This window comes from Aulonocara sp. 'chitande type north' Nkhata Bay, linkage group LG6 (genome assembly GCF_057382095.1).
Source record: "Aulonocara sp. 'chitande type north' Nkhata Bay isolate Kocher_YH1m ecotype deep benthic linkage group LG6, A_spYH_male_GT1.1, whole genome shotgun sequence".
NCBI classification, from domain to species: domain Eukaryota; kingdom Metazoa; phylum Chordata; class Actinopteri; order Cichliformes; family Cichlidae; genus Aulonocara; species Aulonocara sp. 'chitande type north' Nkhata Bay.
In genome coordinates this window covers 26,795,626-26,812,743 of record NC_141349.1, presented here as the reverse complement: position 1 = coordinate 26,812,743, position 17,118 = coordinate 26,795,626, and the positions used below count along the sequence as shown (strand labels likewise).

The 17,118-nt window shown below is 41.5% G+C and overlaps 1 protein-coding gene across 1 annotated transcript in view; it reads right to left on the bottom strand.

Moving 5' to 3' along the window:
- Positions 1-17,118, bottom strand: part of ptprdb (protein tyrosine phosphatase receptor type Db) — a 154,835-nt gene that overhangs the window by 11,760 nt on the left and 125,957 nt on the right. Inside the window, exons 24-38 of the mRNA XM_086295938.1 lie at positions 16,565-16,682; positions 15,698-16,285; positions 15,211-15,305; positions 14,328-14,584; positions 12,551-12,644; positions 11,604-11,828; positions 11,350-11,510; positions 9,340-9,351; positions 8,919-9,031; positions 8,789-8,830; positions 8,188-8,285; positions 6,095-6,218; positions 3,739-3,914; positions 1,998-2,021; positions 231-350 (exon numbers count right to left, since the gene is read on the bottom strand). Of these exons, the coding sequence (XP_086152064.1) occupies positions 231-350; positions 1,998-2,021; positions 3,739-3,914; positions 6,095-6,218; positions 8,188-8,285; positions 8,789-8,830; positions 8,919-9,031; positions 9,340-9,351; positions 11,350-11,510; positions 11,604-11,828; positions 12,551-12,644; positions 14,328-14,584; positions 15,211-15,305; positions 15,698-16,285; positions 16,565-16,682 (2,247 nt within the window). The remainder of the gene's footprint in view (positions 1-230; positions 351-1,997; positions 2,022-3,738; positions 3,915-6,094; positions 6,219-8,187; positions 8,286-8,788; positions 8,831-8,918; positions 9,032-9,339; positions 9,352-11,349; positions 11,511-11,603; positions 11,829-12,550; positions 12,645-14,327; positions 14,585-15,210; positions 15,306-15,697; positions 16,286-16,564; positions 16,683-17,118) is intronic.

Below are 17,118 nucleotides of genomic sequence, written 5' to 3'. Positions count from 1 at the left end.
GTGTATTAGTTGGCACTCTCTTCAGCCACTGATTAATACGCTGATGTGGTTTGATCACTCATTACAGCAGCAGGGTGGTTTATAGTGTGAGCTCTCAGAGCTAGCTCTAAAAATATGCTATCCAACCATGCTGGGAATGAAATTTTGTTTATAGACCTGCAACGAAGTATGTATAAATATTTGAACAGATCAATTACGCACACTCCATTATACATGCCATGTTTCAGTACCTTGTAAAGAGCGAAGGTCCTGACAGAGTAGGTGGCCAGCTCCACTGTGTCAAGCAGAGTGACCTGGATCAGGCCGTAGGTCTCTGTGCCACGTGTTGGCCAGTACTGATCGCACTTCACCTAAAATGGAAGAGGGGAGAAGCTGTGAGAGACGAAGAGCAGGTTGAATAATTCTTTGCAAAGATTTTGGTGAAAGAAAAGAGAAAGAAAAGAGCTGACGTGACTTTGAGTGCATGTGTAGAGGGAACAAAAAAAAAAGAAAAGAAGGGGGAGAGGAGTGCTAAAGCAGATCAGTGAGAGAATTTGAGAGAATCAGACAGTAATGTACATACAGAGACAATCCAGCATATGAAAAGGGGTTTTAGTAAGTGTGTGTCTGTGTCGGGTGGGGTGGGCGTTTGATCATGCTAGTTAACTGCTATAGGTTGGTGGGCTCTCTCAAAGATCCACACCAGTGCTCAGAAAAGCCAAGAGATACCGAAAACTCATCCTTCACATATTCGATGCTGTACGTTGCTAATACATCGCAGCCCCACAAATCCCTACATAACCAATCGTAGCACACACAAAATCCCAGCATCCCTATCAAGCAAAACACTTTGATTTCCCCTGCACCCGGCAGTCATATTTGTAGTTCTTCGATTCGGCTTCGGAGACCACAGAGGAGGGAGGAAAAAAAAATCCCAGAGGAGATGAGGGGGGGCTTGGCAGAATCAGGCCAAACCAAACGTTATGTGCTGATCCCTCCAGTCCTCACATCAAAGACTGCAGGGAGCTCAGCTCAGCTTGCTCTGCATTCCACTGCTCCAGACTGGGGATTATGCGTTTTGGCCCGTGATGTTCAGGCTGTAATTACAGCTTTTCAACTGTTGTTTTCCCACCAGACCTTGAGAGACTGTGGGGACAGGAACGGTTGCCTGTGTAAGGAGGAGGGGGGGCTCACACTGACAGAGCATAAACAGGATCGCAAAAAAAATTAAATCCCTGGTGTGAAGACTATATTATCCATTGATTTATGAGGCTAGCAGCATAACTGTGCCCTGTTCTAGCGTGGTTTGATTGGTGCTAAAAGGAAGGATGCTGGCATCGTTCCCACAGTGGGACCATCTGTGATCATCTGTGCGCTTAATGCGTAAACACATAATGGTATAATGTTGAGAGGTGTTAAATGAGATTAAATAATTTTCTCCAACAAGCAGCCCACTACTCACTCAAACAGTACGTGCAGAGCTAGTGGGCTGATAATAAACAGCTAAATATCTTCAAATTGAATGTTTTCATTTCATAACGCTGTTTATTGAATTTTGACAATTTACAGCTTCACAAGCTCAACACAAACTTGCTCTGCAGTGGAAAAAAACCCAAAAAACCCAACCGAAAAACAGCCAAAAAATAAACCTTATGACAATGTGGCCAGAAAACAAGGACTACTTAATATACTACACAGTCACAAGACAGGAAGTGGAGGAAAATGCCCATTGTGGGTGCGATCATGCAAACCATAAACACTTATGTGCACTCTTTATGAACTGTATTAAAAGCAAAAAATAACATTTTTAACTAGTTAACTATGTGGTCAGTTTACAATACAATTTTTGCATTATCATCCAATGCATTATTTGCTATTGCTTGGAGAAAAAAAAGAGGAGGTGGGGAGGGAGCAGAAAAACTATAACAAAACGGGGGATAAAGGTAAGGAGAAAACCATGAGAAGTGAGTTTGTACTTATAAAGGGATTTTAGCAAAGGAGAGAAAGAGAGATCTTGCCTTAGAGAAGAAATAAGAGGGCATCTGAGGGTCAAACAGACACAACAGAGACAGTTGGAAAAAGTTGAAAAGGAAACAGTGTTTTAACACAAGGCACAGGTTAATAGGAAAAGAAGCACAAATGGGAAGAAAGGATAATTTTCTGAAAAGGTCTTTGGACATAATTGGTTAACACTTCAGTCATGATTCATACCTCAAGCCATTCATGTTCATTTTACTCTGACATGACATTCTCATTACACTGAATTTTTACTCAAGTGCACATTCTGTTAACAATAGCAAATGCCTCGAAGCCAGATTATTTTCTAATTCATTACTTACCCCAATTTAGCTGTACTTGTAATTCCTCCAGGTCTGGTTCATCAATCCACGCTAATTTTTTTGCCTTCTACTCTGATACACTACACGCCCATTCTGACTTCCCAAGAACATTTAGCTTGATCGTCATGCACTAAATGTTGTATTCCAGCGATTCCTCGCGTGTCCTCTTTTAGCCTATTCTGTTCACTCCACCTACAATCTATTGTCCTCGTGCATTCAAATAAAATAAAATGAAATAAAATAAAACTCATGTCTTTTTCTAGTCTCTCTGTATCTCCTCACAACATGCCACAACACCTTAGCTGTAATTTAGCTGTTTTGCATTTCTCACTCATTATGTCACTCTAACCATCAGTTATATATACACGCCTCCATCATGACAGCTTATGCATTAGTCGCACGTTGCACATAACTTGCTTTCTAATGTAAAGAAAAAATACTGACGATACCGATGATGAAAAATGTTTGTCCGTCAGCATGCCTGCTAATGCTGAAAAATATTTAGGAGCTCACTAACAATATTTCAGTACTAATTACCAACAAAACGACTCTTTTCCCCACAAACTTTAAAAGTTAATTCAGCCACAGAACATTAGCTTCCAGTTCGGAGTGACTGGACAGCATTGCATATGGTATAAAACAGCAGCTTTTGTTGGCCTACACAATCTCACTAACAAAAAGTTTAATTTAAGTTTCAATGATTGTGATTTTGTGGATACTAATTTAGACACAATTTTCAATTGAAGCTATCCAATGAAAACACCAGCCAATATTACCGTATTATTATCAGCTTATCGCCACAATAATGTAATAATAGTAGAAGTTTTAAGCCAAAACATTTTCTTGTTACCACCTTAACACATGGCGACCACAACGCTACCAAATAGTTCTACCTCACTGGCATCCTTGGTTTATAAATGTAAATATTAAGTTTACAAATTGTTAATACCTTTGTATTACTTGCTTAATATCTTGGTTATTATATTATTATCTGATTATGTTGTTATTATGAAACTATTACCCTACTATAAGAACATTACTGAGCTGTAATGGAGGCCGCTATAATATATTTATTGTTGCAGATGAACTCTATATATCATATTCTTTTCAGCTTGTGAAAAAGTAGATGCTTCATAATCAAAGACAAATAGATAACCTCATTAATTTTAACCAAACGTGTAACTTTTCTCCTATTTTATGCAGTGGACCTCACAATAGAGCTTACCCAGTTCTTATACTACATTTGATACATTTAATCCAATAATAAAACCACAATTTTTCTCATCTAGCCTTAAAATTATCATGTCCTGCTCTAGTCTTTGGCTTCGTCTGTAATATTGTATTTGTACTCATTCTCTGTGATGCTCTCTCTATTCAGCTCTGCAGTCGTGCACACTCCCACCTTATTCCATTTCCTTACCCGTGATTTCTCTTCCAGCTTGGTCATCATGATGATGTTGGCTGTGTGCTGCTCCCAGACCATCCTCCAGAAGTCCCCGAAGGTCTCGGGAAGGGCGCCCTGAGTGGCAATATAGGCATTCTGACGGCGGTAGCCATCAATATAGTTAGCGTTGATGTAGTCACTGCCCAGGACACCTGAGTAATAAGAGAAAAAGTGGATGTTATTTAAGGTGGAGAAAAGAATAGAAACACATGTGTGCAAGTTGAATTGGAGAATGGATTAGATGGAAAAAGCAAATAAGGGAAAAGACAGAAAAACAGATGGGAGCAAAAGATACAGGCGGTGATGAAACACTCAATTCTAAGTCTGTATGCTGAGAGTATGGGAATGATGCATGGCACCGATTGCATCAAATTACTGTCTGCAGATGAACCTGATTTTTATTCTGTTCCATGTTGAAATAATCCAAGTCTACTACTATAAAGGCAGGTTTATGTGCAAGTAATAAAGGGTGAGGATCATGTGAGGTCATGGCAGGGAGATTAATGTTTTCACAGGGCCCAGAGGCCTTTGGTGTTGGATTGTTCAGCCGTCTTGTTTTATAATACATGCTAAGACGATCACGGGCCTAATCTGAGTATACTCTGGATGTGTCGCTTTGAATGGCAATATGACTGTAAGGCCGTCTCTGTGTAAGACTCGGCTGACACTGCTTGTCCTGGAAGGGATTGTGTGTGTGTGTGTGTGTGTGAGAGAGATGTGAAAGACTGTCTGTGTGTGTTTGATTTAGGATCAGGCCTGCTCATCTAGGGCCTAATACCATAATCCCAAAAATCACTGAGTCACAGCTCAAACATGCACACATACGCCAAAAACACCAAAGTACACACACACACACACACATACACTCAGGCACACATGCGTATGTTCAGCTGTGACCCGATTCTGCCGAAATGGGACCTAAAACTCCTTTTGAGCCTTCAGATGGCAGTTTACGTTTAAACAGATTGAAATCAATGAACAAACAGCAGGATGCTGACAGGAAGAAACTCCTGCAGCCGAGTCTCCTCCCGCAGCTTATTTTCCGAGCACGAATCAGTCCCATACAGTTGTAAAATCCCACGCCAACATCGCAAACACACACACACACACACAGCAGACACACACACTCAAATGACAGAGGAGCAAGAGGAATGCTTATACAACTTACTTTAAATGGGATGTGGACAGACGGTAAGAAGAGCTTCTAACATATGTTTATCAACCCCAGTCTTTAAAAGACAGCTTGCCTAAATTCTTTGCGCTACAACTTTACTGCAATGGACTACAACAGAAGCAATCTGCAGATAAAACACACACTCGCACTTTCCAGTCACTTGGTGGGAATGCTGGCTTGGCAGAAGGTCTGCGTTCAGCAACGCATGGAAGCGGCTGCGAGGAGAGTATATGTTTGTGCTTGTCCACATCTGGGCATATATGTTTTTTTGTGTGTGTTTATGCGTGCATGAAAGCGCTCGTGTGTGTGTGTTTGGACATGCTCAACAGTATTTGCATTTTCTTAGCTGGAAGAAAGACAGACAGCCAGGGCTCCAGCTCCAGGACAGGCGGGGGCGGAGGGGCTGCTCACACATGCTCTGCCCAGATAAGGCTCATCTGTTTGGGCTTGGCCTCCCACTGCCTCCCTCTCTCCACATTGGAGCTGCCAGTTTCTCTGCCTCGGGTCTTTCCCAGCTGAGGTGGGTGAGTGCGCTTCAAAATGCACACTGAGTACAGAACTATTTGTTTCTTCTCATTTTAAACCATTCAGAAAGCCCAAATCCAGGAAAATGGGCACACCATGAATAAATCGGTAAACAGTCTAAATAAAGCACGATCACACGCTATCTCCTCAGATATTAAATTGGTCAGGCCGGGTCCAAACCAGTCATATGATGTGGTAAAACAGTGGGGTAAGACACAGCAGTTGGTTAGATGGGAAAAAATGATTGTTTTCATTGTGTTTACGTAGGCTCAGCACTTGGTTTGTGATGCATGGGAACAGCCAGTGCAGAACAGCTTCGAACTATTAACATCCCATCTTTCACGGATAGAAGCTCTCACGCAAAAGTTCACACAGTCATATACAAACATGCACAGTATGACATAACGCACTACTTTGCCTCCACACCCAAACTCAAGAATCACAACTTCATGCCCAATTTAAAGCCTAGCCCAAACCATAACTCTGCAACCAAATCGTAAACCTTAAATGGCCCTGAGAAAGTGACCAGAGTGGCCTCATTTCCTGAAACCATTACCGTAGCCATATAAAGACGGAGGTAACAGGTCATGCACACCCACACACGCACACAAACACAGCGGAAGCGTGTCCTACCCTCGATGCTGGAGAGTATAACTCTGGAGTGATCGTAGGCAATGACGTTCGCGTAGCGGTTCTTTGGTTTGTTGACCTCCAAGTTGGAGTTCTCCCACGTGAACTGTTGACCAGGATCGACTGACTGCAAGACACGCAAGCGAAGGTCAAACAAAGAACAAACATCAACGAGAAGCTGTTGCAGTTATATCGTTTCATGTGGCTTACCACAGTTGTTCTGTGCTCAATCATGTTTTTGTTACCAGAAATATTTTGGCATTATTAAAGCAAGTGGGTTTCAGACAGTGAGACTAGCATGCAGTCTGTCAAAAACATTAGATTAAGCTAAATGGCCGTGGCACGAATGATTCACAGGACTTGCAATGAGGAAAAAACAATCTTGCTACATACCACTTTTAATCCCCGTATGATTGTAAGGTACGATATGCTGCTTATGCGTGCACAGCATTGGCTGATTCTCTAAAATCACACATAAGCACCAAGCATTAGCACTTAAAATTCACTGCTGGCATCGATATCGCTATCTCTTAAACTGAACCTCAACGTGCAAGAAATTGGCATCCAGAACAGGAAGATTTTAACAGTTCCAAGAATCTGAGCTCACAGGCACCGGGGCAGGATCGTTGCAGCAAAACCCACTGTTAAAACCAACAACAAACTGAAAATTAAGAAGGTATTATTGATACTGTATAGGAACGTGGGCAACCATGATATCCCTTTTCAAGAAAGACTTTCCACTTTCAAAACTAGCTAAAAGAGAAAGACGATAAAAGCGCAACCAATAACCCTGGGAGAGAGGGGATGGTTGTGTTAGAGCAACACATTAAGTTCCTAGAGGGTAATTACAGCAACCATTGCTGTTAGCTGGGAGAGGCAGACATGAGGTCATTATAGGGCTGTCAATGGAGAGGGACGAAGAGGAGAGAGCCAGAGCAATTTAGCAATTCTGAATATTTTACGACACATAATTATGGTTTGGTTGAGGAAAAAGTGGACAGGAGCGGTACTGGATACGTGCACGTATGTTTAAGACTGCTTTCCATGAGCAGCCGACATCATGTGTGCCTGATTATTACACCGCAAGCATTTCTGGCCTCTCTCTCGCTCTCAGTCCCTCTTCCATCCATCTCTCTTGTTCCTTCGTTAAAGCTTCAGTACCGAACAAAGCACACAGTCATGCAGAGAGAATGTGAGGCTCAACAGAGTGGTTCCAGCTCACACCACAATTGCATACAGCTTCTCCCTCAATGTCTCCTCCATCCTCCTTTATCCTCTCTCCCAACACTCTCCGCCCCCCAAAAAACATTCTTGCTCTGTTTTTCTACTTTTTGCATAATGTGTCCTTGTCTTTCTCTATATACGTACTATATATCTGTCACACACAATTTGTCTCTCTTTTGCGGCAACCAATTAGGGCCTTATGCAGTCTCCTCCACCCAGAAGCCCTTGGCCTAAACACATTTTTTATGCAGGGAAAAGAAAACATTTTTACTCTTTTAACAGCTCTCCGTGGAGCTCATTGTAGCGCTATTTGCGACACAGCCATAATATTTCTGCTAATGTCTTTTTTTTGAGGGCCACAGTTCAGCACGACAAGTTCAGCCACACTGTTATCTCCAAGCAAATGGCTTTTCTGTTGTTGTTCCACATTAACTCTTCTGTAAGTTGAAGGAAACTAATCAAGAAGCGTCTATTTTACAGAGAACATTTGCCTCTTGCATCTCTTGGCGAGTCTGCTCTCTGTGGCTGCCGCTTTATTTCTAGCTCCCCTTTTCTCCACCAGAGTGTAGAAATGAGGGGTTGATAACCATCTGGCTGTAAGCAAACTCTCTTTGAGCTTGCAATTTCAATTTTCCTCTTATATTTGTATAGATAACAACAAGACAGCAGAGAGAGGGAGATGCGCTCGATTTTGTATCGTTCGACGGAGACGAATCCAAACGTAACTTAACTGTATAGTCAATGCGAGGCTTTAAATCTACTCGCGCTCGCTATCAGAACTGGAACTGAGCAAGAGCAAGAAACGGCAGGTCAATGATAAATATGCGAGTGTGTGCGTGTGTTTATGTGCATCAGATAATCAGCATTCGTACCTCGTACTCTTGAGAGAACTTGAGATTGTCATTTGCCTTGAGGCGCTCAATGTGATCTGCCAGCTCAGAGATGGGGACGGGCGGGTGACTTGCCATGCCTGCCGAGCACAGAAACAGAAAAAGAGGCGGTTTTGATACACACACAATTGAACTCCTTTGGAGGAAAACGTTAAGAGTTAGGATTCTCAAAGGAGGTGTTGTTTAGTGCTCGGTCCATGGAGAGTGGAGGAAGCAAATGGAAGTGTTGTCTTTTTTTTTTTTTGGTTAAGTGACCGTTTTCTCTCCAGGCAGACAGAAGGAACAATGTGCATGTTCAGAAAGTTACTGAGGCACAATAACATGTCTTCAGAGGATACGCACACTGCTGGTGAAGATTTAAAAAAAGGCTATGACACAGGCAATAAAACATTTAGCATGATTTTAATTTTGTTTTTTTTCAGTAGAAGTATTCCGGAGGCGTTTGATGAAATGTCAAGCAGCTTCATCCTATACGGGATGGATGGTTAGTTAGCATGGATATGGAGAAGGAAAAGAGTAGAAAAAATGGAAAGACAGAAAAAGAAAGAGAAAGAAAGAAAGAGGGGGACAAGGACCAACTAACTTGACAGACGCCGATAACCGCGGTACACTGATACACGGTAGGCTGAAAAGGGAAACAACACCACAGTTAATCTCATCAACACTGGCCACATATAGCATATTTTGCATGTGGATATTTCTCCCCAATCTACCTGGAGTCTGGAAGTTGATTCTGCGTAGCTCCACAGGATCAGTGGGATGGTGGGAGGACATCGCTTTGCTGCAGGGAAAACTGCCCTTTCTTCCTTCAGCCTCGGCTCTTTTCCTGGAAGAACAAACATAATTTACCTCAACCTGATCTACTTAAAATGCACTTAAAATGATGGACATAAACCAGCCGATGCAGTGCAGCTGTCACTCTTCCCATACATATCTTTATCCAACACACTGAATAAAGTGAGCTTGGGGGATTACAAATGTACAATTCAGCCAGTATACTTCTAGTTAATATATTGTCAATAAAGGCACACGGCAATAATCCTGACTCTTCTGGGTTCAATTTTCTAAATGATTCTTTGCAAGGAAATTGTCCCCGTAGGACAGAGGAAATGGTAATAAGCAGTGTTTGTTTACCTGTCAGGTTTGCTGGATCCACGTAGGCAGACGTGTAGATAAAAGCAGAGACAAGGATGAATAACATTAGTGTCCAATCAACAAACATCAGGGACTAAAGCATTGCTGAACTCATCATTCTCTTCCTCTCATTTAAATGGATAGGAATAATAATATGATCTTAAATATGCAAAACAGCACCTCCTGTAGCTATAAAGATCAACAGTAAATCTAAACACAAAAGCTTTTTCACACAAGGACACTACATACATATCAACACCTAGCAACTCTGCCCTGGAATGGTACAGCTTAAGAACAAGTGTGAAATGAATAGCTAGAAATCACCAGGAGTTACACTCTAGGGCTGTACTGAGTATTAGATTATGACCATCAAGGTTAATAATTTTGCTGAGCTGCATCAGTCACACTAATTATTCATGTGCATTAACTAACCTCTAGCTAGAAGATTGGCTGGCGAGCTTATCGTGAATAGTGCTAATGGGTGATAATGTTATCTTTCACTTTTCTCTCATGCTAGCTAACACTGCTCCCTATATTTGGCTTTAAATGGGCGTTACTGTGCAAATACTTTATTTATTTTTATTTGCAGTTTTCTTCAAAAATGGGAAATTGGTGCAACAATTTATTGGAAGTATGTAAACTCAGTATATAAGACAAAAACAGACTTTGCTTCTAATGAGCTTGAAAGTCATTATTTGGTGTTGCCATCTTTTTTCCTCAAAACACACTCTTAGGCAGCTTTCTTGTAGTTTCATTAAGTAGTCGTCAGGAATAGTTCTCCAGGCTTCTTGAAGGGCTTTCAAGTCTCTTGTTTGGATGTTGGCTTTATTTTTGTTCCATTCTCTGTCAAGAGGATCCCGCGCTGCTTCAATATTGTCAATAATGACGTTCGGGCTCCGGGGAGGCCAATCCATGACTCATAGTGCTCTGTTGTCTGTTTTTCTCTCCAGGTTTGTTTTTGTTGCACTGGCAGTGTGTTTGGGCGTCATTGTCACGCTGATGGTAGTTTTCATGATTCCATCAATTTTGACATCACCAGCGGAAATGAAGCTCCGAACCATGACAGAGGCTGTTTATAACGAAAGATGGCTGAAAACAGTCATTCCTGTCACTCCAGAAGACCCGTTGCCACTGATTTTAGGTCCAGTTCTTTTCTCCACTTTTCCTTCCTTACGAGTGGCTTCTTGACAGCCACTCTTCAACTGAAGCCATTTCTCATAAGGCTTCAGCAAACAGTAGATGGATCGCGTGAAGGACCAGATGCATCTCTGAGGTCCTGGAAATGTTCTTATTTCTTAAAGACATCATTTCAGATGTTTTTAAACCTGTGCACTCGTCCAGTTTTCTCAGTTTTTTTAAGGGCAGCTCGTACACCATTATGAGATATGAAAAATGTTCAGCTAATAGCTCTTTGGGAATCACCTTAGAGGTGAATGACCTTCAGAAAGCCTGAAGAAGCATTGCTCATGACTTTTGCACAGTACTGATGATGACAGAAAAAAATACATATCTATGAAAACCTCAAATTTAAGCTTAGCTATTATTAGTATAAATAATTATAAATATTTCACCATACATTTAACCCACTGGTTTAACCTTTAAAGCAACAAGGAAAAGCTGATTTTTTTATTCATTTAGAAATATAAATGATGTTCACACAAAATGATAGATCTGACAACTGATGTAAACGATAATAATCTGTATGCACATCTCTGAAAGAAAACTGACACTGTCTGCTGATTAGGATCTTTTTCTGTCACACACTGCTTGATAACTTGTAGGAAATATTCATGAAATGAACAAAAAAGATACATTAAGTGATGGAAATGGATAAACCCCTGCAGAATAACTGTTGTCCCTACTATAAAGACTTATGTGAAGCTTTAAATTCTTTTCTCCATATTCAGCAAAACTCAAAATCTCTTTTGTTTACAGCTTTCTTTGTGTCAGCATTCAAATGTACTACTGAACAGCGTTTATTTCTGTTTTCCTCCATCGTGCTGATCTTACCTCTTGAAGAGGAGAATGGCAATGACGATGCAGACAATGAAGATCACAGCCAGCACAGGCCCCACCACCCACAAAAGACCCTCCTCCTCATCAACAATTGGTTGAGGATCCACATATGATGATGTCACAGGATCAGAGTAAGGGCTGGTTGAATACATAGTCTGCAAGAGACCAAGGGTTTAAGCAGTTACACGTATAAACACCAGTGTACCCAGACGGTAGATTTGTTCGGGCGTGTTTGCATCTGCACTCACATTCTCGGAGAGGTCGAGCAGCGCCAGCACAAAGAAAACATAGTCTTGTCCGTTCTGCAGTGGACGGTTGCGAAAGTCGCCGTAGTTTCGGCCGTCCCCTAATGTGAATTCAATGGGCAGAGTCTTGAAGTGAGCGGTGACATAAGCCCTGGGATCTGACTGGCTAGCCTGTCTGCGGATGCGAAGGGCTCGGCTGACGCTGGTTCTGTTGATCTCTCTGAGGAGCTATGAGGAAAAACAAAACAGAGAAAATGAACAGGCAGGTTCAGAGTTTAGAGGAGATGGGGAAAATTGACAGAAAGGAAACAAAGAAACAAAAAAACGTCTGACACAAATACGTGACATAAAAATAGGACAACAACCTGCAAATGCTGGTTGCACCAAGTTCAAACAAAGGGCATGACCAGATCATCAGTCTGCTTCAAACTCCCCCCTCCCATCCCAACCCACATACAAAAAAACCTTCAGAAAAAAAGGTCAGTTTTGACAATTTTACCCCAAACAAAACCCTCATTATTGTAGAAACAATGGACTGTACAGTGCAATATCACCTTAGCCCAAATTTGTTCATCAACTGAATTGCTGCCACATTTATCCACTGAGACAGTAGGCGCCATAAAACTCTATTGACTCAGTTGCTTTCAGAGCAGAATAATGAGGTGGTGAAGTCTTTAGAAAAAGGCAGGGAGTGGAATTAGATGGGAAATGGCATGTGAAAGCATTGTTTAGAGTGAGCAAGGAATGGATGGTTAGGCCGTTTGCCTTCACGTAACAAGGCACAGTCTGATAAGTCTGATACAACAGACAAAAAATCTGCATCGCATTTAACAGTTATTACCCCCATCATCCTGATTAACATAATCATTCCCCCCCAGCATCGGTATTACCTTATAACAAGTGTGACCATTATTTAGCTTTTTATTTTTCCTGCCTGCTGCACGTCTCACCTCATCCAGGTTCATTTGGTCAGGGTCCTCCCAAGGATTCAAGAATTTTCCCCCTCTCTGCTTCTTCAGCGGCACCACTACCACAAAATAACCCCTGAAACACAACATGCAACTGGGATCAGGCCTGAGGAAGCACACTCCAAACTGCACAGTTTCTTAAGAACCGTCAGTGTTCTGACATTTAACAGAATACTTTAAAAGGATTTCAGACACAAAAGTATGGAGGCATTTGATGTTACACTTTATTTATTCTTGATGTGTATGGAACATGATGGACACACCTGTCTATATAAAGACCCATAATTCACAAAAACAAGCCATTAAGTTAAGAAACTCTAAAGCCAGCAATTATAATATTGTTTTAAAGCACAGAAAAGGATAGGGGCATAAAACTTTCTAACGCTATCAGTGGTACCACGGGCACGAAGGCCATGTACAAGGATAATCATAAGGATGGTTGTCAGGTCAAGTGGAATAACTGAGCAGGAATAGTCTTGGTCTGGAAAGTGACTTAAAACCACAAGATCATTAAACGGAACTTCAAAGGTGCTCTTCAAAGATGAAGGAAACTCCCTGGAAGTAGAACTCCATTAAACTGGCCTTCATGGTAGAGAAGCAAGACAGAAGTCACTTCTGAAAAATGCATATCAGAGCCTACTTGGAGTTTGCCAAATGGTGCACTGTGAAGTCAGATCTCCAAGCATCTGGCAAACACAATGCACTGACTCATATCATCTCTATAGTAAAGCATAGTGGAGGCAACATTATGACATTGCTTCTCTGTAGAAGGAAAAAGGAGAGAGGACAGAACTGTGGGGAAGACGCATGCAGCCAAATTCAAAAGTACAAATGTGTTGTTCACAAGAGCAGTCGTAACTTTAATTGCATAACAGGGCTAAATAAATGACCTGGACCTAAATTGTAGCCATTTAAATTTTTTCATAGATTTTTTATCCATTTAATTCTTTGAAAATTAATTTTATGAAAAGTTTAAAAAAAATTGTAGTTACTTTCTGAGCATAAGAAAAAGTGGTTGGCAATTTCTATTACAAACAGACTCAGGCTGTTTCAAGTGCTTAGCTAAGCTAAGTGGCTGCTGGTGACAGAAAAGTGCTATTGATCCTCTCATCTAACTCTGGGTGTTATCTCTACTTTAAAAAGAGTATGCAGTATCTGACCATCAATATGATATACATTATACTAATATACATTAGTATGTTGCTGTAGTTGTAGCTGCTGTGAAACAGTATAGTACGTTGAAAGTGTGTGGCATCTGCTGGGAGAGAACTACTAATACAGTATGCGGCCTCATGTTGAATCTGACAATAAGAATTTGTAAAGAGGGAATAGTATCCAAATCGATACGTATTTAAATCCAGTTTGTGTTTTTGGATTATTTTGACATTTTGAGTGACCATCTTGTAAACAATAAAAGAGTGGAAAACCCCCCCACCCCAAAACACTACTGAAGTGACAGAGAAAGACAGACTTCTGGAAAATAGCTGTGAGAAGAAGTATGCATATTTAAACATGTATGGCTATTTGGACTTTGTATCTATATTTATTATTGGTGCCAAAAAGCAGATAAAATGTTCAGTAGTGGGGATTCGTTTGGTCTGTTGAGGGAGTTCTCAGACTTGTTGTAAGCTCCGAGACATAGTAAAATGACCTCACAGGGTCCGTAGATATATTGATACAAAGTAATAATTTAAAGCTTTCACAGTTGGTATTTAGGATAACAAATCCACTCTGTCTACATGCTTTAAGTCTTTCCTACCTGACTTTAGCTGTGGTCTGTACAGTCGGTAGCTGCACAGTCACCATGCCATCTGCATTAGTCTTTCCCACTACAATAGGTTTGGTTTTCAGGATGTCTGGAGCGGTGGTAGTAGTGACACGGTGCTGCAGGCCCCCAGCGCTGTTGGCTCGGTTGGTTAGCAGAAAAGAGTACTGAGTGTCTGGCTCCAAACCAGTGATCAGCTTCTGAGTTTGTTTGCCATCCACTTCCACAGACTGGCCCTTCCCATACAGGATCTGAAAACACCACAAATGCACATAGAGGTCTAAATAGGAAGCCTAGTTTTGCCTTACACTTAGCTGATTAGAATAAAATTATGCTTATATTGTGCAGTTCCTCCAATGGAAGTAGAAACCACAAAGGATGGATTGCACTGACAATGAAGAAAATCAAGTTGTGATGCTATTTTGTTATAAAAAATACCAGTTCATGAATATTTGTTTACCACAGACGTGAGAGGTTTTGATGTTCTTTGAATTTTCTCTTCATATTTAATCTGTAAATATGTATCAAATGTCTGTGTATTTACATTTAACTACGTTATGACTCCAAGATGGAGTGAAAAGATTTTGACATAAATTGTGGCAATTGTGAGATAAAAGTAACAGTATCTTCCTTTGTCTGTTAAGGAGCCAGACTTCATTATCTTTTCTTGACAGGAAGAGTGAAGTTTCATAGATAATGAGTGGTTGGAAATATGATTCCTCATAATTAATCTGCCATATACAACTGCAAAACATGCAATTCTGAATTTAATCTCACGCTTTTATCAAGGTCCTGCTTTTTCAGCTTATAAACGTTAAACTGCATGAGGCACGGCTAATTTTTATACCTACTAACAAACAAATATACATCTCCTTACAGTGAACGGCTGGACAGGGTTCTTATCACGGATCTCCCAGGACAGCAGGACAGAGTTCTTCATGGATGCTTTTACTCTGAAGTTGGTGGCAAAAACTACGGGACGGGAAAAAGAAAAAAGAAAAAAAAGAAAGGAGTATTAATGTGGCCCAGCATTCGCAGTTACGGTCTCTACTGTCCAGTCCTACTGGTCTTACCTGCGTATCATTCTCTAGTACCAGCCTCATGCTAGTTATTTGCTCTTATTAACACACAGGACTGTGATTCCTGCCCAAGACCCAAAACTCTTACCTTGCTTTAGGAAAAGGATGTTGGGTCTAAGGCTACAGTGACAAGACAACGAAAAAGGACACTTAGGATGCAGCCACAAGATGTCTCATGTTCATGTGGGACTTTGCTTGATTTACTCTCAAATGTGCTGTTTGGAAGTGTGTCTAGCATCCTGAGCCTGGTGAAGATGGGTCGTTAGAATGTGAGTGTGAGCCTACCTTGGTCTAGCCGTTGGGTCCTAAATTGGACACTGGGGCTGTAAGGCCCAGGACCGACAGCTGTGAACGCACACACCCTGACATCATACACAGTATCGGCACTCAGACCCTCCAACAAAACACTCGACCTTTGAGTGGGCACCACAACCTCTGTAGCGTTTCCCCGACTGTTTATATCCTTGTATAGCACCGAGTATTTCAAAATTTTCCCATTTTGCTCAATCAGCGGGACTGTTTTCCACGCCAGCCGAAGCGAGGTGGCAGACGCCTCTTCTGAGATAATATTTTCTGGATATCCACTCGGGACGTCTTCTGGAGTAGTCACCTCTTTTACAGCCTCTTCTCCATAGCCCATCTTGTTGCGGGCTGACAGTCTGAACACATAGTTAGCACCCTTGTGGATATCCTGGGCAGTGTAGCGGTTTTCCTTGGGGGGAAACTCAACCACTGTAAAAGGGAGAACGTCAACGCGGCCGAAGGTGAGGCGGTACCCCAGGAGCGGGGTGGCTGGACTGGGAGGGGGGTACCACTGAAGCAGGGCCGTACCCGAGTCAGTGGCACTCACTAGCAGTTTGGGCTTCTCGGGCACTACGAGGGAAAGGAAAGAAACAGGAGAGAGGGAGAGAATAATGAAAAGAAAATTAGACGGTAATTACAAAGCACATTATTCATTACCTCGAGCAAAACTGCACAATACGATTAATACAGCACCCGTGGCTTCTTGTGGCACAGCAAGGTGTGAGACCATTTCAATGGGCAATAATTATCATTAGTGATGCCAAACTCTCAAAGACAATCAACTACGTGTGTCGTTTATTTCAACCTCTGTGTCTTTGTGTATGGTTGGGTCTGTGCAGACACACTTACATGGCGGGGCGGTGCACACAGTAACAGGTTTGCTGCGAGCGCCATCGCCCTTGGCAGTGTAAGCCCCTACTGATACAGAGTAGGCAGTATCTGCCTTCAGGTCCCCAAGCACCACTTCCTGCAGAACAACAAAAAGCATTGTCAGCGACAAAAGGCCACTAATTTTTGTTTGTCCTCGGGATAATGAGCAGTCACTGCTCAACATAAAGAGACTCAAGGAGGGTGCGGTTAAAGCAACACAAAGAGGTACAGCAAAAGCGTACAGTCTTTGTGCCTGACAGTGTGACTGTGCAGTTATTCAGCTCACTTCTACACAAACAATATCAAGACATGTACGGATACTCTTGTTTAAATCATTTTTTAAACTCAAAATATCGTTTACCTACAAAGAAATTAAAAACTGATTTGTCTCCATATAAACACATATATTTTGTTAATTTCTTAGTATGTGTGTAAATCGTATATATAGCAAGAATATTTTGGTGATACAAAAAATGACTCATATTATCAGTCATCTGTGGGGTTTTTTTTAGGTCCCTTTATTAAATATATTC